Here is a 22,508-nt window from a genome sequence, read left to right as displayed (position 1 = left end):
AAGCTAACTTGAATTAAAACAAAACAAAACAAAACAAAACAAAACAAAACAAAAAAAAGAAAAAAAAAGGAAAAAAAGGACAACCCTTTCATCTATCAAGACCGGCTGTTGCTCAGTTTGGTAAAATGCTGCCAGCACCAGTACAACCACTTCAAGAAAGAGTGGCAAATGTAAGTATTAACTGAAGCCTCTTCTTTGAAAACTGTTTTCAAAAGCAGAAAATCACTTGTTCTGTTATGGAGCAAGTACAATTGCAGCAGTTCTTCAACTGCCCTAAGCCTTGTGGAGAAGGAGGGCAGGTGAGAAAACCGCTGCAAAAGGCATGAATTAGGAAAAACAGAGATCAAAGTTTGAGAATTTTGCTGTTTCTGAAGTGCTATTGTGAGAAATAAGCGCCTTAAGGTCGATGAAGATTTGACTACACAAACCAATACAAAAGCAATGGAACTTCCCAAGAACAGTTTTTCAAGTCAGTCCCGTGCTGCAGGTGTTGTTTTTCAATACAGCACTAGTGGGAGAGAACAGAATGCAAACTTGTTCAGAAAGTAAAGAAGAAACATTACCATCTCTATCAACAGTCTGATGACAAGAGAAGCAGAGTTGTTGCTCAAGGACATTTCAGACTGCTGCACTGCTGTTAAATCTAATCCAGTAAGTTCTACAACACACTAGCCTCAAATTCTACTAACATGCGTTAAATTCTTTGTTTTGACTCTCGGTTACCTAAATACCTAGAACTGAGAAGCAACATAAAGTAAGATGGCTATGATATGCAGAACAATTAAAGATGTACTTGCTCTTGCTAACCACTGAATTGGTTGCTGAATTTCAAGGAAAATTAAGAGTTGTCAGACTAGAAAAGGGGGCAAAGAAAGACAGACAGATGTAAGGGTAAGCACCTCCAAACACATGTATTACTGCTGTTAGCAGATTTTTCCTAAAGACAGATTTGTCTTCTCCACAGTATTAAGATGATAACATGCATTAATTCTTTCTTATACCTCTTCTCTTTTCAATCACCAAGTTTGTGTTTATAGCTTGTTTCAATAGCTTGACAAGTCGCAGGCTACTACAGTTTAGCACTCTAAACCTGGACTGCTTCCGTGAGTAACATACAATGGTATAATTAGCTACAATACACCTCTAACTGTATTATGGTATAGTTTGAACACCTTTTTTCTTTTTAAATCCAACAGCTCAAGCATGCCCCTGTTACTTATCCAGAATGGAAGTATCTTTTCCTTCTGCCAAGCTAAATATTCAGTCGCTACAAATTATCTTGAACAAAAGTCAATGAAGAAGAAGCAACTGAACAGCTCCTTAGCTGTAAAGTGAGCCATATGTAGCAAACGTTTCACCTACCAGGTCACTCAGCTGCTCTTCCCGTCTATCAATTTCCAATGTAAAATAGACTTTTGGCACAAATGAAAGCTATGGAATATTTAGTATTAGTGATAGCAAAAAATATACAAATATGAAGTCCATCCAAGTAGTTATTCTGTATGATAAAAATCAAGTAAATGACTGAAAAAATTGTCTTAAAGAGATAAAAGCTTAGCTGAGTTTGAGCATCCAGGATGCTCCTGGATTAATTTCTTTAAGAATCAAACTGCTGTGTTTGCAGTTACTCATACAAAAGTACAAAAAAAAATACAGAGGGATTTTTAGATTCTTAGTCTTCCCAGGAAACGAAAGCATCTGCATTTTTTTTTTCTCTGTTTCTCACTGCTAAAGTGGATTTCTCCTTAAAAATAATTTGGTACAAATTTAAAATGGTAACAACTATTTGCCCTGATGCAGTAAAGTTAAGTTTAGAAGTCAGTGTTAAAAGCAGAGACAAAACATAAAAACTGTATATTTATTACCTAACAAACTCTGCAAAAACTTGACTTTGTATTCAGCTTAGTTTTTACTCCCAATAATAAATACATTAACGTTTCTTATTCAGTCTCCCAACTACATTTGGAAGACAAATATTTTTAAGTTGATTTTGTTTATATTCCAATGTAAACTATTTCAATTTCCCCCTGCTAACAAATTTACAATCATGATGTGCCATACTGAAGAGAAAGTATGGAATATATCCATGCTCATCCACAAGTGGCAAGGTTCCTGTTTAATAAACATAATGTACAGTATTTAAAATTTCCATTATTCTCACATATACAGCAAATATTCTAGTCCTAATTTCCTTTATAAAAGCATCTTGATCAGATCTTAATAAAGATACAATGCTTACAAAAATCAAATATATAGTACATTTGTTTCTGTACAGGTATGTGCAAGATCTCCTGACAAAAATAATACAGATATGGAATCCTACAGCTTCACCATTTACCCTTCGAATAACACAACTTTATGTCACATGATATAAGTGCCATCTTTGTAGTATTTCATGGATTCCAATTGTTGAGTCATTGCAAGGACGTCTTGAAATCCTGTACTGAGGCCAGACATGTGCTGAAAATAAGCTTCCTTCTCTACTTGGACAGTTAGGTTGTTTACTCCAGCATCTTTCAGAATTGCGGTAACCTGAATAAAACAGCATGACTATCATTAGTACGCATCTATCTTTATTAGAATGCATGACTACCTTTATATGCATCTAACAATAACTTACACTATTCTCAATGTGAAATATTGCATATTAAAAATAAATTATCATAAAGAATTTCAATTTCCCAGAAAAGTGAAGACCTGCTTTATAGACTACAGCTTTGGGATTTCTGCATAATGGGTAATTCTCAGTGCCTTGCATAAGGAAATAAACACCTTTTGAAGATATTTGAGAAAGAAAAAACCAAGGCTGATGATATTAGTAAGCAAGTAACAAACCCATGAATAGCACTCACACCCCCTAGTTCTCACTTATTGCCTGTTTTGAAACATGGAAATAACCTAACTTCCTCCTCCTTTTCTCATAGTAGATATAATTTCACTATCAATGTTTTCTCTCTCTTTTTTTTTTTTAAGTTTTAGCAGGTGACCCGTTTAGGACAACCAAATATCTCCAAGCTGGCAGGCCAAGCATTAGAGACCATCTCTGAAACATTAACTAAAGCTTACAAAAATGATCAAAAACTGCAGCTTTAGACTTCATTCTATGACTGAAATAGGGATACACAGTAAGAAATTAAGAGAATATGGTCTAGAAACCTCGCACGTTACCTGCTGTACAATTCGTTGTTCCATCACATCTGATACTACTTGCACATGTATTGTACCTGCCACAACACTTGCAGAGTGACACCAAAAATGAGGATCTCTGTAGGATATGACCCCATCTATTTTTTGAATCTGTAAAAAAATTACATTAGCAACAATTACTTTTAAGAACACATTTTAAACTTGTGCATGTACATGCATACATAGCAAAGATCTCAGCTGGAAACAAAGCTTTGTAGCAGAGCAGCTTTCCAGCTAAGTCATACACAGAAATAAGTAGCACTTAAAGGCCACCTTGCTACTGTCAGGAAGTCAAACTAAATGAAAACCCTGCAGAGTATCATGCTAAATTGGATGAGAAAAAAACTTCAGGTCACAATAACACCAACAGACAGACCAACTTTGGCCTAGCCTTTTCATCATATCTAGGGCATCTGTTACCACACTGTCCAGGATAGGCATCTATCATAGCTGTACGTTGCACAGAAACATACTCCCATAATTCCTCATTTTTTGAAATTGATCTTTGCAGTGGGTCTGGCTGAGATGGAATTAACTTTCTTCATAGAGACCTGCACAATGCTCCATTTTGGATTTGTGGCCAAGATGGTGTTGATAACACACCGGTGTTTCCAGACTTGGTGAGCAGTGCTTGCACACTGTCGAGGCTTTCTCTGTTACCACCACTCTGCCCCTAGTCCAGCAAATTGGCTGGGGCTAGGCCAGAAACCCGGAACAGACACAGCTGGCCCAAGCTGGCCTGAGGGGAGTTCTGTGTATTACAACGTCATGCTCAGCAATAAAAACTTGGGCAGGGGAAGAAGGAGGATATTGGCTTCCAAGGTGGCCGCTGCTTAGAGACTGCCTGGGCATTGGCCTGCTAGTGGGAGGAGATGACTGATTTCCTTCGTGTCCCTTGCTTTCCTCCCTGCCACTACCCTTTCCTGCACCTGTACAACTTCCTTTATATATCTTTATATAGATCCAAGAGTTTTCTTTTGCTCTTCCTTTTCTCTCCCCTGTACCACTAAGGGTGGCAGTAGTTGTAGGGGAATGCAAGCAAGTAGCTGTGTGGCTATCTGGCTGCAGCCAACCCACAACAATTGTATCAGCTGGTATTTATGCAATTTTTAAATATTTTTGCTGCCATATGATTACTTGCTCTTCAACTGTTTTCAGAAAGTACCTTTCTCCTCAGTCTCAAAAAACTACTTTGTCTTCCCTACTCAAAAGGTAATGTTCCAACCTGCACCTCACTATCCTTTTGTGACACAAGCCTTTCCTAACAAATTTCCATGTTTTTTCATTTTTCACACAGACAAGAACACATCTCCCCCTGTATTGACAAACAAAGAAGCATTAGCATAGTCTTCCCTTCCACCTCTAGCTGATGGCATCCTCAGGATTCCATACGTAGTTCTCTGATACCAAGGAGGCCTCCATGCTGTAATCTGCAGTGTGATTTTGGGCAGATACTGAGCCAGCAGTGAAGACTAAGTACTGCTGCAAAGTGGATACCTTAGTGTGGCAGGCAGGAGGAGAATGCATTACAGTGAGGAAGTTAATTAGCAAAAACAGCATCACTTTTCCCATCTTAGTTACTCTGAACCAGCATGTCCTTCATGGTATGGGACAACTAAGAAAACCTATCACAGGCTCAAGATAAAATCCTATAACCTGAATTGTACACATCAGCTCTCACATTTTTGGAATTGCTGTTACTTTCTTAGCATTAAGTACCTTTCTTACACTGCTGTCATACTTATCTGAAATTATATGCTACCCATAAAAGCAAAAAACAATATATGGTGCCAACGAATAAAACTCATTTTGATATTTTTTTTAGTTACAAAACATCTTTAATCAGTAGAACTCCTAGTCCTGTCACATCTGGGCTGAGCTGGGCTTATTCAGCCTGGAGAAGAGGAGGCTCAGGGGCAACCTTATCGCTCTCTACAGATACCTTAAAGGAGGCTGTAGAGAGGTGGGGGTTGGCCTGTTCTCTCACGTGCCTGGTGACAGGACGAGGGGGAATGGGCTAAAGTTGCGCCAGGGGAGTTTTAGGTTAGATGTTAGGAAGAGCTTCTTTACTGAAAGGGTTGTGAGGCATTGGAACAGGCTGCCCAGGGAGGTGGTGGAGTCACCATCCCTGGAAGTCTTCAAAAGACGTTTAGATGTAGAGCTTAGGGATATGGTTTAGTGGGGACTGTTAGTGTTAGGTTAGAGGTTGGACTCGATGATCTTGAGGTCTCTTCCAACCTAGAAATTCTGTGATTCTGTGATCTCTGTCATGTAGATTTGAAACATCTTGAGATATAAAGTTGTCTTGGACAACAGAAGGCATCAGGCTGAACTGCTTGAGTTTACTGATTATTAAGGGCAGGCACAGCTTCACATGTTTGTATACGAAAGCATTTTGAATTTTCGTTCTGACCTTTTCTAAAGCAGCATGCAGATCTTTCTCCTGTTCCGGAGGTATTCTCAACAAAAGCACTTGACAGGCGTCTTTCAATAGTGGGATAACACTGAGAAATATCAATGTAGCAATAAAAAGGGAGCAGAGCGGATCAGCTATCAGCCATCCAAATTGTTGAATAAATATTGTGGATACGATAACACCAACGCTGCCAAGAGTGTCTGCTAACACATGCAGAAACACACCTGAAAACAAAATACACTGAATGATTAAGTTGAACATTTGTGCTTAAAATGTACGTATATGCTCATTAGTGGTAACACAGCAGGTTTTACTGTATTAGTATCCCTTAAGGTAGGAGACGGTAACTATCTGCCTAAACTACTAAAAAATGAAACAAAACATTTAGTTTTCCTAATGTTTAATCAAAAATCAATGTTAAAAAATACCACATTTTCACTCTACAGTACAATAATCCAGGCAGACTTTTACAAATTAAACAAAATGTAAATGTAGCTTTATATTGTTAGTGGGATTATTACTATACAGCATCATCATTTTACTCCCTCAAGAGGAATCAGTGCACACTGATCCTCAACAGAAGAAAAAAGATCACTGTAAAGGCACCGGCGTGCTAGTATTGATACTTATCAATTGTTTATTGTAGGCTAACTCTGTTCAGATTTTATAAGAATATTGTCTACCTACAAATAATAAGAATAATCCTTTATATTGCATTAATTGTGGGAATAATTTCCAGTGTACACTCAAATGGTACACTCAAACAATTTTTAACCATTTGTAAAATTAGTGCTTATTAACTACAAGGATTTGGAAGATGAGTATGGGCAGACTTCACAAAAATATCTGTCAATGGAGGAGTCAATTGAACTATGACTGACGTAAAATAACCGATGAAATATCAGTCTCTTAGCTAAAATGCTGGTGCTCCAACAAGTTTACACAAAAGCCCATTCCTTTATAGATTTTTGTAAGTGAAACAGTTGGTATAGAACTACCTTCTCACTAGAAAGGAAGAAGATTCTAAGCAGCAGCTATTTTGCAGTTTTACATATACTGCTGTCATCAGCTTCCAATTTTAGATTTGGAAGAGAAAATTTCATTTTTACCACTTTATCTTCTCAAATACAAATAGAAGCATATTGCTTCACATCCCAGATTCCTGGTCTGCATTTGCTCTTCCTGCTTCTTTATCCCTTCCCCCCAATGATTTATAACCAGCTGTAACATGACACATCGATGTATGGCAGTAACTTTATAGACAGAGACCTTCTACTTGCATTTTGAGATAGAATTCTGAAATAAAAACTTTATTTTTTTCCGTAATGTTTATGATGACTAGTTATTAAGACTGTAGATTAATGCTTTTTATTGGTCCCTGGGTATTACCAACATCTGAGAGAGCTGTGTGAAGAAATGATTCAAGTTACGTTTCTTCAAGTCAAACTCACTTATGAAAAAACACTTTGAGAAATTAATGTACACCAAATTAAATGATTGCCAGATCACTTCTGGAGGAATATTGTAGGGATGGTATGTAGCACTGGGTTTGATTATGAAAATCTTTAAATTCTGCTGGAGAACACCTACGTCACTTACAGCTTAACATTGTGTACTTGCCTCTCATGTTGGTGTTCATGCCTCCTCCAGAAGACCCGTGGGAATGTCCATGGCTGTGCCCGTGGTCACTGTGGGAATGGCCATGCCCGTGGCTGTGCCCGTGGCCATGCCCGTGGTGAGAATGGCTGTGATCGTGTGAATGACAGCCTCCACGAGAAGCCCCGTGGGAATGCGCGTGGCTAAAGGCACAGATACCAACAAGGTTTACGATCAGCCCTCCAACAGAGACTGGCTGTGAGAGGGAGAGAAGTCTTTAACGTCACTACATCTTGCTAGGTGTTCAGGTTTCTTTTCTAGAACATGGTAATCAGAAACACTGTACACCTAGACTAAGAAGAACCTGGAGGCATTAACATCAACGGGAGGATTATTCCTGTGTGGGCTCCTCATCAGCAAAATGTCAGTATACAAGTTGGTTTCAAAGGATTTTTATTTTCCTCTAAAAAAATCCAATTCCCTCTATTCCCCCCAAAATCCCACCCAACAACTACCACCAAAATGCAAAGCCTAACATCCAAAAATCACAACGAGAAAGTGATTGTTTTCATTTACTTCCAAAAAGAGAATGTGGCTTGGCTACAAGCTTTGCTCTGCTGCCATTCATTGGCAAAAAAAAAGGTGTAAGAATATTTAGGACATGTACACTCATCTAAAATTGTAGTTAACTGAAATAGTAGTTAATGCAATTACTACATCACTGTTTCAGTTGTGCTTTTTATCCGTCTGAATATTTTTCTATACTTCTCTTGAAAAAAAAAATCAGTAATTCCAGCTAATACTGGAGTTAAACAAGTCCTGCTTGGGGGCTATCAGATCTCTCCTTGGTTATGCAAACAGGACTCATGTACAGAGGGTTATGCCCTCTCAACCTCCAAGCAGAAAAATTGGTAGTGAAAATGGGACAAACATTGAAGATTAGAAAGACAAAAGAAAAAAATAAAAATTGGGCCTTGACTCCAGCAATGCACGCCTCTAATTTTACCTACTAAAAATTCACATTTTTTATGTAGGTAAAATTCACACACACATTGTTTTCTGTATGACACACAAGTGAATTCACGTGTCAGAAAACAAGTCAAACTACAAATTTGATAAATGAAGGCTTGGACTCGCAAAATTTAGTTTCAAGAAAAATATATTATCACATTTTGGAAGAAAACAATGAAAGCCTGAAAAGCTGTATGACGAGACCTTGAAGAAGCTTTGGAAAGCAGTGAAACACAGATGCTGTTAGTTAACTTAGTTCCTCAACACCTGCATGAGGAACTAAGTTCCTCAAGAGCTTATTCCAACAGCAACACATTATGACTTCTGATGATTTTTGAGATTTCTCAAAGATAAGCATATTTTTTTTTGTAATAACCGACACTGTTTTCATAAGCAGCAGAACCAAATTTAGTCTTGTAAAGATTATTTCCTTAGTATCTTTTGTCACAGAAAGACAACTATCTAATAAATTAGAGTTGTAACAGCTCTGAAAAAAAAAATCACTTTTATAATTAAATTATATTCACTCCTATATATCTCCGTATTTTAGATTTAGATGTGTTCTGAATTACGAAATTGGAATTATGCATTAAAGGGTCAAGTCATAATTTAGATCTTGAGTATGCAACTTTAGTCTCTCTTTTTTAAAATATTAAAGGTGAACACAAATGGACCATCAACTGCAAAACAACATTCAAATGTAATGACAAAACTTACAGTTAGCATATTTGTGTCTATGTCTGGCGGATCTACCAGTCTGGCTACCGATTCCATGAAGACAAAGAAAGCAATTACCATCAGGAAGAGGCCATTAATAAAACCGGAGAGAATTTCTACACGTCCATATCTGAAAGCCAACATAAGTACTTCTGAGAGCAAAGAACGAGTATCCTGAACAAATTTCAAAATAATAACAAAAGAAGTTGTAATACATCTAATACAACTTTGAGGTGATTTTTTTTTCTCTCAATGCCACAAAATCAAGCCTTAGCTGATTTTAGCTTAGCTACCAATCGGTGGCTAGTTCACAACTGTCCACGTATCAATAGCACAATTTTAATAACACAAATTATTTTTAATATATGCTACATACATAGGATTTCAAGCTGCTAAATGGCTTCACACAATTTTTTACTTATGTCAATGGAAGTGAAATCCCCATATGAACATCAACTTTCAACATATTTTTGTTATGAAATATATACATAAATACAGTAAAACAATTACTAAATAATATTCACAGTGATAAAGATTTATTTGTAGAGATTAACACTAATGAAATTTCACACACTGTTATGCTGGGATAGGAGTGGAATGACATGACCAGGAGTGGAACAGAAATGACAGATAGCAAAAAAAAAAAACAAACAAACAACCCGAAAACAGAGAAGCACATACAATTAAAAACATCCTGAATATACTGTTATAGTAGGGCATTTTGAAAACGAGCAAGCAGAATAATTTTCATGTAGTCATTAAATAAGTTAATATACATACCCGTAGGAAAATATGCGAGTTGCTTTCCACCTTGTCATCAGTGCCGCAAAAAGCCCCATCACTAGTGCAGAGCAATCAAAAAGCATGTGAAATCCGTCAGATATAAGACCAAGGCTATTGGTCCATACTCCATAAAAAAGCTCCACAAAAGTGAAAGCCTAAAATGAAGAATAGTATGAATTTTTCCATGAAGATTAAATTGTAATTTAATGTCTTGGAAGTCAGCCAGAAACTCTTTTCATAGTATGCCTGCAAGTTTTCAAAAGGTACAGTTCCAAATATTTCCAAGCCATTTTATTTATTCTCCAATCAAAGAAAAACAGGTAATATATTCCAAGTCTATGAAGAAATACTCTTGCACCAACCCTCCCGTAAAGCCTCAGATACATGAATAAATAAGGAAATCTATGTTTTCATTTAGAATTTTAAACTAATACAATGCATTAGTTTAAGTGCAAAATTTTAAGCGCTGTCATAAAATAGTGCAACTACTTTGATCTGATCTATCATGAGTGTAGAAAGCAATGCTGTTTATATGTGCTTCGTATTGTCTACAAAAATGAGTAGTCAGGATGGGTGTAGCTATTGAAGTTTCATGGTAGCTTCAAGTCAGCCACTTATGGATTCATTTTTTAAGAGTCATTGTAAATCACTGACAAAGTTCAATTGAACTAGAAAAAAACATCCCATCACTCTGTCTAATTATAAGAGAAAACTTTTAAACTGTGCTGCTGATGTAGCACTGGCACTGGTTGGCCGGAGGTGTTGTGGAGTCTCCCCTCCTGGATCTTTAAAAGCCACCTGGGATGTGGTCCTGTGCAACCTGCTCTGGGTGTCCCTGCTTGGGGAGGAGATTGGACCAGCTGGCCTCCAGAGGTGGCTGCCATCCTCAGCCACCCTGGGATTCTCTGATCTGAATCCAAACCTCCTATCAACACCTGTTTCATTTTATATATGTGTGTGTAATATATATATGTATATATATATATACACACATAAATATATATATACATATATATATTTAAGGCATACAACCTGTCAACTTATAAATATCTAAAGGAAGGTTGTTGTTCTTCATGTTAGGCTAGCTTGAGCACTCTCTGTAAAGAATCAAGTATCAGCATCATGGTGGCTGAAATAAGTAGCCATTTACAAATGCCAATAATTGATGAAATTAACTGCTATCAATTCTGCTCCAGATTCCAAATTAGAGAGAAGAATTCAAAAAATCAATTTTATTAAAAAATGCAGCTGAAGCTATTCCTAATTACATCCTAGTATCCTGTTGTGTAAAATATTTCTTCCCTGATTAGTTAGTTGGCTGCTTAAATCTTAGGTATTAGTTTTGAGAAGGGTACACAAAGGAACATCTTTAATACAAACATTTTCCTTGTATAATTTACTATTCTTATTAACTGGTCTGCATACAGACTTTCTTTCCTGTCTTTTAAATTTCATAATGGAACTTCTTACAATTGTAATGGATACTTCATATTTTTCCCCATTTTATTGGGTAACTGCCGAAGAATGAACAGAGATCTCTGCAGATGCAAGATTCATGCCTACTTCATGACCTTTTCCTATTCATGGTAAATAAGCTAGAAATGAAAACTGGTCCAAAATGACATTACTCTACCCCGCTCTTCACTATTTTGCCATTCCCAGCCATGAAGGCCTTATTAGTTTCAGCTTGTCTGCTGGTAACATTGTGATACCTCCATCTGGGGCAGGACCCAACTGTTCCTACTATTACACCTGTTTTTACTTACTGGTGCAACAGTTACACATAGAGCCACTGCTCCATTGTGACAAAGTAACCTGCCACTGTAACCTGCCACTTACTACAAGATTAGCATAAAAATCTTCTACTTTAAGATTCTATCTAATGAAAATACTGTATATAGGGCCATTAAAAAAAAAAACAATCATGGGAAGTGTTTAAAATGCAACTCTTAATACTGTAAAACGGAGATAGAAAAGAAAAAAAACAAACAAACACAAGAAGACTTACCAGATTTAGACACAAAAAATAGAAGATTTGCCTAGAATCATATTCTTCAAGGATCTGTTTCAGTGACTCTTTAATAAACCGGGGTAATGACTGAGAGCTTTGCTGTATTGCATCACCCATGAAGTTATACAGAGGAGTGCCTTCAGGGGAATAGCCAATAAGGGTGCCCTTCTGCCCCTTCCTGGAGGGGGATGACAGGATATTGGCAGCTGCAAAGAAAGTATTGAAGTTTTTGGTTTTATGAAATAGCTGCGAAGCTTAGAAACAATGTGTTTTATCAGCAATCAAACCTTACATGAAATTTTAAGGCAGCAAAGTGATTGCCAGCTTAATCTTAAAGTTCACCATCACACTTCACTGGTATGTAGGATCAGATCATCACTTCCACAACAAAACAGGTATTGCATTTTTTGTTCGTATAGTAAAGGGACAACGTTGCAGGCTCTTTTTATTCAAAGGAATCCATAAGAAGCTAATTCAAAAGCATTTTGCACATAGCCATTTTCTTACTGGCTTCAGAGTAACATGGATAATAGATACATTAAAAGAGAAATATAAGTACGTACATAAAATGAAGAAAACAGCACTCACTACCACTCCTCCAGAAAGAACATGCTCTGTGCTTTCATGGTGCGGTGGTTTGTTCATAGCTCGAAGTTGGTCTGTTATTGGATGTGTCCAAAAATTGCCAAAAAGCAGTGCACTAATGAAAATAAGAAAGGATCCGTATCGAGCACTCTTGGAAGCTTCCATCTTGACAGAGCATATGGACTCCACGTAGAAATCCAAGATCACAACAAAAAAGATGACTGTTATGAAAGGCATGATGAGAGAAGACCAAGATTCTACTTTACTCTGCAATGAAAGCAAACATTTCAAACAGGATTGTTCACTATTAGATATGTTTGTACATACAGCATTAAATCTAGTCCATTTTCATTGCAACTGTTTCCAGCAATCCATCAGTTCTTTTATACTGTCAATTGATCATGTAACACCAACATTCAAGCTATAGAAAGACATAAAAGCATCTGTGTAGCTTATTTAAAATACCTTCCTCTGCTTAAAAGCAATCCTATGTGCAATGCCATGTTTGCATTGTTCAATTATCCTAATCTAAGCAGGAAGTCATAATGAACATGTCTTTTAAATTACAATATATACTCATGAAAAAAATAAAACAAAACATGTATTTATAGTAATTAATCCTTATGTAATGTTTGTAAAATAATCCAGGATACGTTTGAAGCTAGAAAGATAAAACAATGTTATTATGTAAAAGAGAAAATTAAGGTGTCATAAGAAGATGCACATCAAAATATAAAGGAACAACTTCAATCACAGCTTTCTACAAAAATAAAGATGGCAAATTTTGTAGTTTTAAGTTTTTCCTTTAAAACACCTTTAAGTCGCGTTTCACAAACAGAAGCATTAAAAAAAGTGATTTATTTCTGCCAATGTGTAGTTGATATCTTACCTCTGTTGTCAGAGAGAGGACGATGACCCATGGGCACAACAGAAGGACAGAAACAAGATGAGACAAAGCTTGAAGGCGTTTGGCTCCACCCACATCTACAGAAAGCTTTCGGGAAGCCATGTGAAAACCAACCTTACAACACAATGCCAGTACCAGAAGCAGTACTCCTCCCTGGAAAGGCAGAGAGATCCCATCAGCATTTCTTATGAGACTAATACCTCACTCCAAACAGTCATATTTACATGAAAAGGTTATCAACTGAAAACAAAGATGGGATATTTCCTCTGATTGTTATTCTAGTTAAAGCAATAGTATGTAAATTATAAAGCAATCAATTTACATGATTATACTGTTGCATTATCCACAACAGCGTACTTTTTAAAAAAAACTTGAAGCTGAAAACTCTCAATAACATTAACTGGCATTCAACTGCAGCAAATTGGCAGTGAACAGCATAGAGGAGAAAGAGAGATCACAGAAGACTTGATTTCCCATCCTCCATTATAAAACAATAGAAGCGTTGAAAGCATACATAAACTTCAAAGAGTCATATTAATTTGGCTTCTTTCTAGTATTTCCAAAACTTGGTCAAGATGCAAAAATTATAGTGCAGGTTTAGTTCTAATTTGAAGCAGGAGTGTTGAACTTTTTGGTTTTGATTCAGGCTTTGCTGAACTCTGAGCAGCTGAAATTTTTACCTACAAAATTCAAGTACCCATCACCGCAGTAAAATACAAGAAGTAATTTACCTTGTGATCTGCAACACCCAGGAAAGCAATGACTGTATACAGAACATGGGTAAGAGCACTGTCATGATGCCCCTCCGCTACACAAAATTAAGGAAGCATTTCATTAGATGATTCTTTTTCTTACACCAAAGAACAGGCAGAGGTAGCAAAAGACCACAGAAACAGAAGTAAACGAAGTAAGTGTTACAAGGTTGGGAGAGACATAAAACTCATGAAAGATGAAAGTATTTCCACAGAAAATAGTTAATAATAGTTTAAAACACAAGAACACATTCACTATTAAATAATGCATATCAGTTATGATACAGAGTTTACAGTAATCTTGGCAACTAGACTGAGAAAAATATACTCAATAGCATTGAAATTCAGTTTTTACTAAAAGCACTAAACTGGCAATGTGTCTAAAACATGATCTATAAAAATGTGTCTATGATCTATAAAAAATGTGTCTAAAACATGATCTGTATTTTTTCAGTTCAAATATACTTAAAATCTAGAAAACTAAGAGATTAGACACTGATTACAAAATTTAGAAAACTAAGAGTAATTGACAAGCACAATCTAGCAAATATTGAACTACTGATAGCTTTTGGGAAAACTATTTACTAAAAGGCACTCTGACAATGAATTTAATTAACTGAGTTTTAAGTGAATAATCAATACTTTTTCTGAATATACCATTTGCATCTGTAATTCCACGTTTTCACCCTTCCTCTAGAAAGTTTACTTTCACCTTGCTATTGTTCATATGACTTCGGAAGCTTGTCAGTCAACTTCCATTTGAAGTTCAAACTCCATTGTTACTGGAGCTACTGCAGGCTACTTCATGCCGTTCTTCGGAATAGCAGGTGAAGTGTCACTACTAACACATTTCCAAGAGCACAAAAACAATTTTTCTGGATATAACAGAAAGGCTGCCAGGCAGGCTGCCAATTGTTTACTGCACACACTGAAGCTACAGCCAATATGTAAAGGAAAGCTGATCAAAAAAGCAATCCTTAGTGGTCTGATACGTGGGAAGGCAGCCTTTAACTACTACTGAACTTAAAACACAGCTACAGATTTTACTGGCAAAGCAAGCAGTGTCATTCATTCATCTGCAAACACCAGCATTTAGATGTGAAGTACAATCTTATGCTATAACATTATTGTAAGCTAAGATTCCTATCAAGAAAAATACAAGTGTATTTAATTTGGTGCATGCAACTTAACATTCTATTCTCCCTTCTCCAGTAGTAATAAGCACTTGCTCTTAACACACAGAAAGAAAGGATACGATGTTCTGCTATTTTAGCCATGAGGTCATCATTATCAAAAAGCAGTAAGCAGATGACAGCAATGATGAAAAATGCAGCACCTCTTGTCTGGAAGGAAAAACAGTTATAATATTCCATAAAAGATTAATGTTAAAAATTCTAGGAACTCTCCCTCCCAAACCCCCAGTCAATGTAGGCATACTTTAGTTCAGTAAGAAAAGCATGAAGAAAGAAACATTTCTGGAGCAAGATGACTGTGACAATATAATTTCATATTTATTCCAGTTTCCAGATTTGTTATATAACTCAGGGTAAATCACCACTCTAACAAACAAGAACACTGAATCTTATGAACTTCAAATGTTTGCTGCTTTCTTTACTGTGTATTTCTGCCTGTCAGAATGCACAGCTACTTAAGCCTGATGACTTAATACTCTGTATAGTATCAAGGAGCTATAAACAAGATCTAGTTGAAAAACTGTAGAATTTTGTCCTAGGGGAGGTAAAGGCTAGAGCTCTGCAAGTGCTTTCATGACAAAGAGACAGAAGTGATTATGAACTCACGGCTGCCTTAGAACTCTGCTTGTCTACCCCGACTTAAAACACTGCAATTTTGGCATTCATCATCTTGGCAAAACACTAAGACCTACAGCTAAAAGCCATTATTACAATTCATCCTCTGAAGTTAAACACAGCTATCACAATATTGTTTTGGAAAACTGGATGACTTCCTTTTACCACAGTTCCCTTCATAACGCTGAAACATTCAGAGGACAGGATTATCAATCCCATGTTTCTGCCATCTTAGATGTGCGGCTTAACTGCTAGGTGTAATCTACTAACATACAGATTCACAAAGAACCTCTCTCTCAAAGGGTAAGCTCTAAGCTTACCATTAGAGTGAATGGCTGGAGAAAGGATTTATCTTTCTGAAGAACAGTTTCATGCTGGATGCCCGAAATTATCTCAGTTTGAGGGGGTGTGTGGGTGTGGTAGAGCATCATAAGATAATTGTGCTCGTCATACTACTCTAAGAAAAAACATAGAACAATTTTGGGACTCCAGCAGAACTTAAAAGGCAATTTTGAAATTCAAAGCCTGAGTCAAAATCCAGACTTTTTCTTATAGAGCAAGTACTCTAGCCTCAGGCATACAACATCAGCAGGTATTTTACTTCAGCTATCACTGTTTTTGAATGAAAGTGACCAAAGACTGCTAAATGCCGAGATCAGTTCGATCCATTTAGGGCTGATTAGGTGTGATTTGACAATATCTTTTGAAATTGTGTGTGATGGGATTCACACAAAAGATGTCTTATGTATAGGTCTGATTAAGTGAAAGGCAGGGACAAGAATTCAACAGATGCAGACTTATACACAAATTAAAGCAGTTAGAACTTTTTTTGTCAGAAAAATAAAGTATGTGAAAAGCAATCGATACCAAGTAGGTTAGGCAGGAATCTGAAGACTGTGCTGCTGCTGCTGTCAGTGCCTGAGGGCAAAGACCACTGCGTACATATATGTCCTTTTGTTGTTTTGAACCCCAAATCCCTTTACAAAGAATGCTACAGTGCAAAAATCATTCTCAAGGTGCTCTTCCACACACAAACAGAAAAACTCAGATATCTGTGATAGAACTCAAGCAGCCTCAGCCACTGTTTTTCTCTGGATGTCCTACTTCTTATTTCAGGTAGTACAATTTCACCTCTAATTAAGGTAAAAAAAAAAACAAACACACAGCTACTATGAAAATTGGTCTAAAGCACAGTTTGTTCTGGGTAAAGTAATACTTGTATTTAAATACCTTTGCTGGTCCTCCACCTGAGCTTGTGAACAAGACACTAAGGAGTGATAGCACAACCACATCACTGTGTTCAAATAGCAGCAATGTCCTATAAAAAAAGGCAAAATAAACACTCAGGTCCCATGTCCATTTGGAAGGAGTTTGCTTCAGGAGTCTGACAGCATGTATTTCAGTTAAAATTCAGTGACAGGTTAGAGATTTATTGTGATATTTTAACAGCAAGCTTAAGCAGCTCAAAAGGATAACTGCAAATTTATTTGCCTCCACCTGCAAGAGGTCTAACTGGTGACATCTAGATATATCACAAAACAAAGAACTTCATAAGTCAAGTAACAGATCAAAAATATACATTTATGGACTACTTTAAACTATAACTTCCTTGTAGTAATGCAAGAAAGTACTAACTTGCTCAAGATGGAAAAATTACTCCCATTACAATTCCCATGTTGTATTCTCAAAATAAAGTTTCTGGCTCCCTGAAGAAGAGGCCCTGTTCTGTTGTGTAACATCTCATTCACTGAAGCGCTTATCATCTAATAGGTAGCTTATGCAACCTCAGAACCTCTTAACTACTGAAAACAAGAAATTCTGACTTGCACACATTCTCCTTCAGATAGCGAAGGCTGACTAACAAGCTGCATCAACAACTTTCCAGGGCAGAACACGAGAGTAACAATCACTGTCAGGTTTACCAATATTTTCAGCTGTTCCTTGCACGATTACAACCTACCAGGGACCATGCTACTGATTGTGTTTGGAAGGCAGAATGCTAGGAAGATCTAGTATTCAGAAATGCACTAGTCTTTCTTAAAGAAATCCTCTTATTCATAGAATCATTCAGGCTGGAAAAGACCTCTAAGACCATCAAGCTCAACTGTTAACCTACCACTGCCAAGTCTACCACTACACCCTGTCCCTAAACATTACATTTACACGTCTTTTAAATATCTCCAGGGATGGTGACTCAACTGCTTCCCTGAGCAGCCTCGTTCCAAGGCTACACAATCCTTTCAGTAAAGGAATGGTTTTATTCTGAAGTATGCTTTCTGATGTGTAGAGAGTAAATCATCAACTTCATAAAATATATCATTTAAGGCTTTAGTTTCCCTCTGACTAAGGAAAGATACTTTTCTAACATGCTACTGTTTGCTTTTTGCCATTCTCTTATTGCTAGTCATTCCTTAACGCTAACAAAGAGCACAAGTGATTTCGTGCAGGGTATGTGCACAAATGCTACCAAATTCCAACACATCATACGACCACCGACTTAAAACAGTACCCTGCAATAAACGGGGAAATGAATTCTAGTCACCTGGCGCAATAATACAAGCTCCTGTCACTAGCTATCAAGCCATGGATTTTAAACAGTTAGTTACATGCAGCAGAAATGGGGTTACAGAAACAACACTAAGGTAACAACGAAAACCCCAGTCTGTACAAGTTACCTTATTGTATCACTCACAGCATTGTCAAGAATTTCACCAGCATCTTGTCCAACAATGACTAAATAAAAGTTTTGGAGCAAATTACATGCAACTTTTCCCCGGTAAAACAGACTCACAGGAAAAAGCATGAAAGTCCGTTAAAAAAATAAATCAATGCTGGCAACACAGGCTGGCAGATATAAAGTGAAAAACAAAGGCGAAGACAAGGAAAAGATCACATAAATTACTTTAAAAAGACAAAACTTTGTTTACAGTAAATATGTATTTACCTGAGTGGTCCACAAAGAGTAAGGCCAAAAAACCACAAGAGTGAAATGATGCATCCCACAACAGCATGCTTAAAAATTTTGATCCACTACAAAATAAAAGTATTTCATTATTATTTTCTCCACAGTTTCAAAATAAGCATGCCATAGGCATTCTTTCAGCTGTAGAAATACAGGGGAAAACACATGCTCTGCAATTTCTAGAAAATTTAGAGTATGATTATTTTTTTTCTTATCTATTTTGCCAGGCAGCTTAGGTCCATTTGAACATATTAAAGGCCAATTTTTCCGTTTCTTAGCTACCACAGTACTAGATTCTATGACACAGTTCTCACAAAAACTCTTTAAAAAAAAGAGAGCCTTCTAGATACATGCTGAAAAAACTGAAGTCCATTTAGAAAATAGCATTTTTGACAGGTTATCTATAGTATGTATCTAATAAACGCAGACAGCACTAGATAAATCATCTAAGATACAGAGACTAAAACCTTAATTTTACAAATATTTACACATGTTAAACTCTTCTTCTTCTGGAATAAATTTATAATTCAGTTATTCAATATATTATTAACTTTAAAAGCTAGTTTAAAAAAATCAGTTTGGAAATACATTAAACAAAACAAACTCTCTATGACTAACATCACATCTTCAAAATTTATTTATTTGTACTTTTGTTTTTTACTTTTAAGCAAAAGTGAAACCATAAAAAGATTTCCTGAACACAGAATCACAGAATTTCTAGGTTGGAAGAGACCTCAAGATCATCAAGTCCAACCTCTGACCTAACACTAACAGTCCCCACTAAACCATATCCCTAAGCTCTACATCTAAACATCTTTTAAAGACCTCCAGGGATGGTGACTCCACCACTTCCCTGGGCAGCCTGTTCCAATGCCTAACAACCCGTTCAGTAAAGAAGTTCTTCCTAACATCCAACCTAAACCTCCCCTGGCGCAACTTAAGCCCATTCCCCCTCGTCCTGTCACCACGCACGTGGGAGAACAGACCAACCCCCACCTCGCTACAGCCTCCCTTGAGGTACCTGTAGAGAGCGATAAGGTCACCCCTGAGCCTCCTTTTCTCTAGGCTGAACAAGCCCAGCTCCCTCAGCCGCTCCTTGTAAGACTTGTTCTCCAAATCAACACGAATCAAAGATTAAATTTATTTCTGTTCACTTTAAAATTCTACTATATATGGCTAATCATGAAAGCAGTTCAGATTTGGAACATTTCTGAGGCTATCCTTCAGATTCTCTCCAGTTAGTACATATTCTGGTAACCGCGCATGGATCAAGTTTTTGCATACAGAATTATATGCAAACAAGATGAATATGGGACAGGCAGAAAAAAAAATATTTCTTACAAATGAATAGGTTGCAATCTGAGCCCTGCTCTTACTTCTCAGGATATTGTTCCGAAGAGCAGCTAGACTCGACCTCATTGCAACGCAGCCTGCAGAAAGCACTCTGGTGGGTTAGAGGGGCACAACTGGAGCACTTCGACACCCCGGCAGACTGGAGATTGCTGTCTGGGACTGTCAAAGTCTGCTGAGTAGTCTAAGCTGTTTTTAACAATCCAGTCCTCAGATCAAAAGCCTGCATGGAGCCAAAGACCAATCTTTTCACCAAACTATCTACGGGAGCTGACAAAAGCTAAAAAAGGTGGATTGTGTTTTACAGTGCAGTAGACAAGAAGTCAGTTACATACTTCTGGAAATTGTAACCACATCTGCCAAGTGGAGGAACCTTTGTTCCTCTTCCTGAGTGATTTCTGGTAAGAGCCAAGTTGTCAGGAGTATCTCCAAAGATGTGAATTACTATTACATATGTCAACTCACCTGACGCTTGGTCACAACCTTTCCAGAAGAAAATGGTTTTTGAAATAAAACCATAAAAAATGCAGACCTGTTAAAAAGAAAGTTTTCTCTATTAATGCACTAGCAGTTAGCTTTTTATTCAAACCAGCTCTCCTCATCTCATGCTTTGTTTACAAAAGCGCTTCCTCTATTTTTCACTAAAAGCCTACCTTATTCAGTTGCATTTTTCAGATTCTAGTAAAAAGTTGATGACAAGTTAACTTTGGTTCTGGTCAGTTTTACACATAAGATATTTGGGGAACAGTCAATGTCCAGTTCTGAATTGCCCCTGAATCCAAGTCAATGCCCTGAACTGGGAGGGACCCACAAGGATCACCGAGTCCATCTCCTGGCTCCACAAAGGACACCCCAAAATCAGACCAGCTGTCTGAGAGCATTGTCCAAACACCTCTTGAACTCTGTCAGGCTCGGTACCATGCCCACTGCCCTGGGCAGCCGGTCCCAGTGCTCAAGCACCCTCTGGGTGCAGAACCTTTCCCTAACCCCCAGCCTGACCCTCCCCTGTCCCAGCTCCATGCTGTTCCCTCGGGTCCTGTCGCTGTCCCCAGAGAGCAGAGCTCAGCGCCTGCCCCTCCGCTCCCCTCGTGAGGGAGCTGCAGGCTGCCATGAGGCCTCCCCTCGCCCTGCTCTGCTCTGGGATGAGCAAACCCAGGGACCTCAGCTGTTACTTGTACATCTTGCCCTCTAGAGTCTTCACCATCTTTGCAGTCCTCCTTTGGATGCTCTCTAACAGCTTTATGTTCTTCTTTTATTGCACTGCCCAACAGTACTCGAGGTGCGGCTGCAGCAGTGCAGAGCAGAGCGGGATACCCACTTCCCTTGGCAGTCTAGCAATACCATGTTTGAATAAATCTACCCTTGGTTTACAAAAATCAAAATAACTGATCTCAGGAAAGCTTTTAGGAAATGTTGGCACAGTACTAATAATGTACCTTCTGTTAGCAAAATGCATACACCCAAAGGCCTCCTCACATACTAAATGCTAAGTCCTGTTAGAAATGACAGAAAACAAGACATTTCTTCCTCAGCTGTGATCAAGAATAAGTGATGAGGAAAAAAAAGACCATGCTGTTTGGGAACGCAATACTAAGAAGCCCAGAAACGTCAACAAATTGAAATAAAAGGGAGAAAATGAAGTTCCAAACATTTCAGTGCTGCCGACCTACAGAAACGCTCTTCCACATTGTAACAGCTTAACATGAAGTAGGACCATGCCTGTATGTTATCAAAGGCTGGTTCTGTATACTTGCTACCAATTTCTACACTTTAATTGTCAATCAGGGAAAAATATCAGCTGAAGCTTGTAAAAACTACAAGAATACAAGTTATATACGAAAGCACTCATCTTTTACACCTTAAGAGTATCTGGACACACCTCAATTTTCTATACCCAGTAACTATCATAAACCATCAATTCTTAATTAGCCCTTTGCAGCTTCTGAAATTATTACAAGTGCAGATAAGAGAGAAAAACACTGGCGTGATCAGCACATTTCCTTGATCCACCTCGATGCCCTTTCCTCCTTGATTGCTCCACAACAACACAGCGCTCAGTATGATCTCGACACGGACCCTGAACCCCACAGCCACAGCGTGCTGTAACAACAGGCGCCACCTCTGGCACACTCACCCCAGCTTCACCACGAAGATGAACTGCACGAGGTGGACCACCTTCAGCAGGTCGTAGGATTCAAAGAGCCCCACGGCTTTCAGGAACTTCGTGAAGCACAGCAGCACGACGTACCGGGTCAGCCTGTGGGAGAGGGGGAAAATCAGCACCAGGGGCTGCCACATCCCCTCCAACCCCCTCCACACCCCCCAACCCCCTCCACTCCCCCAAAGCCCCCCCCTCACACCCCCAGCCCCCCACCCGCCTCACGGCCCCCCCAAAGCACTTCACGGGTGAGGCCTGGCCCTGCC

The 22,508-nt window shown here is 38.0% G+C and overlaps 1 protein-coding gene across 1 annotated transcript in view; it reads right to left on the bottom strand.

The window, feature by feature from the left end:
• Positions 1 to 1,838: 1,838 nt before the first annotated feature.
• The window catches only part of SLC30A5 (solute carrier family 30 member 5), a 20,979-nt gene continuing 309 nt past the window's right edge, over positions 1,839 to 22,508 (bottom strand). The window contains exons 2-16 of the mRNA XM_035310324.1: positions 22,219 to 22,341; positions 20,550 to 20,616; positions 18,717 to 18,802; positions 17,003 to 17,090; positions 15,220 to 15,307; positions 13,944 to 14,020; positions 13,195 to 13,365; positions 12,284 to 12,572; positions 11,718 to 11,926; positions 9,707 to 9,864; positions 8,927 to 9,056; positions 7,223 to 7,454; positions 5,600 to 5,826; positions 3,169 to 3,297; positions 1,839 to 2,532 (exon numbers count right to left, since the gene is read on the bottom strand). Coding sequence (XP_035166215.1) covers positions 2,362 to 2,532; positions 3,169 to 3,297; positions 5,600 to 5,826; positions 7,223 to 7,454; positions 8,927 to 9,056; positions 9,707 to 9,864; positions 11,718 to 11,926; positions 12,284 to 12,572; positions 13,195 to 13,365; positions 13,944 to 14,020; positions 15,220 to 15,307; positions 17,003 to 17,090; positions 18,717 to 18,802; positions 20,550 to 20,616; positions 22,219 to 22,341 — 2,245 coding nt within the window. The 3' untranslated portion in view covers positions 1,839 to 2,361. The remainder of the gene's footprint in view (positions 2,533 to 3,168; positions 3,298 to 5,599; positions 5,827 to 7,222; positions 7,455 to 8,926; positions 9,057 to 9,706; positions 9,865 to 11,717; positions 11,927 to 12,283; positions 12,573 to 13,194; positions 13,366 to 13,943; positions 14,021 to 15,219; positions 15,308 to 17,002; positions 17,091 to 18,716; positions 18,803 to 20,549; positions 20,617 to 22,218; positions 22,342 to 22,508) is intronic.

This window comes from Oxyura jamaicensis, chromosome Z, assembly GCF_011077185.1.
Source record: "Oxyura jamaicensis isolate SHBP4307 breed ruddy duck chromosome Z, BPBGC_Ojam_1.0, whole genome shotgun sequence".
NCBI classification, from domain to species: domain Eukaryota; kingdom Metazoa; phylum Chordata; class Aves; order Anseriformes; family Anatidae; genus Oxyura; species Oxyura jamaicensis.
The sequence above is the reverse complement of the archived record's forward strand: the minus strand, read 5'-3'. Positions and strand labels throughout refer to the sequence as shown.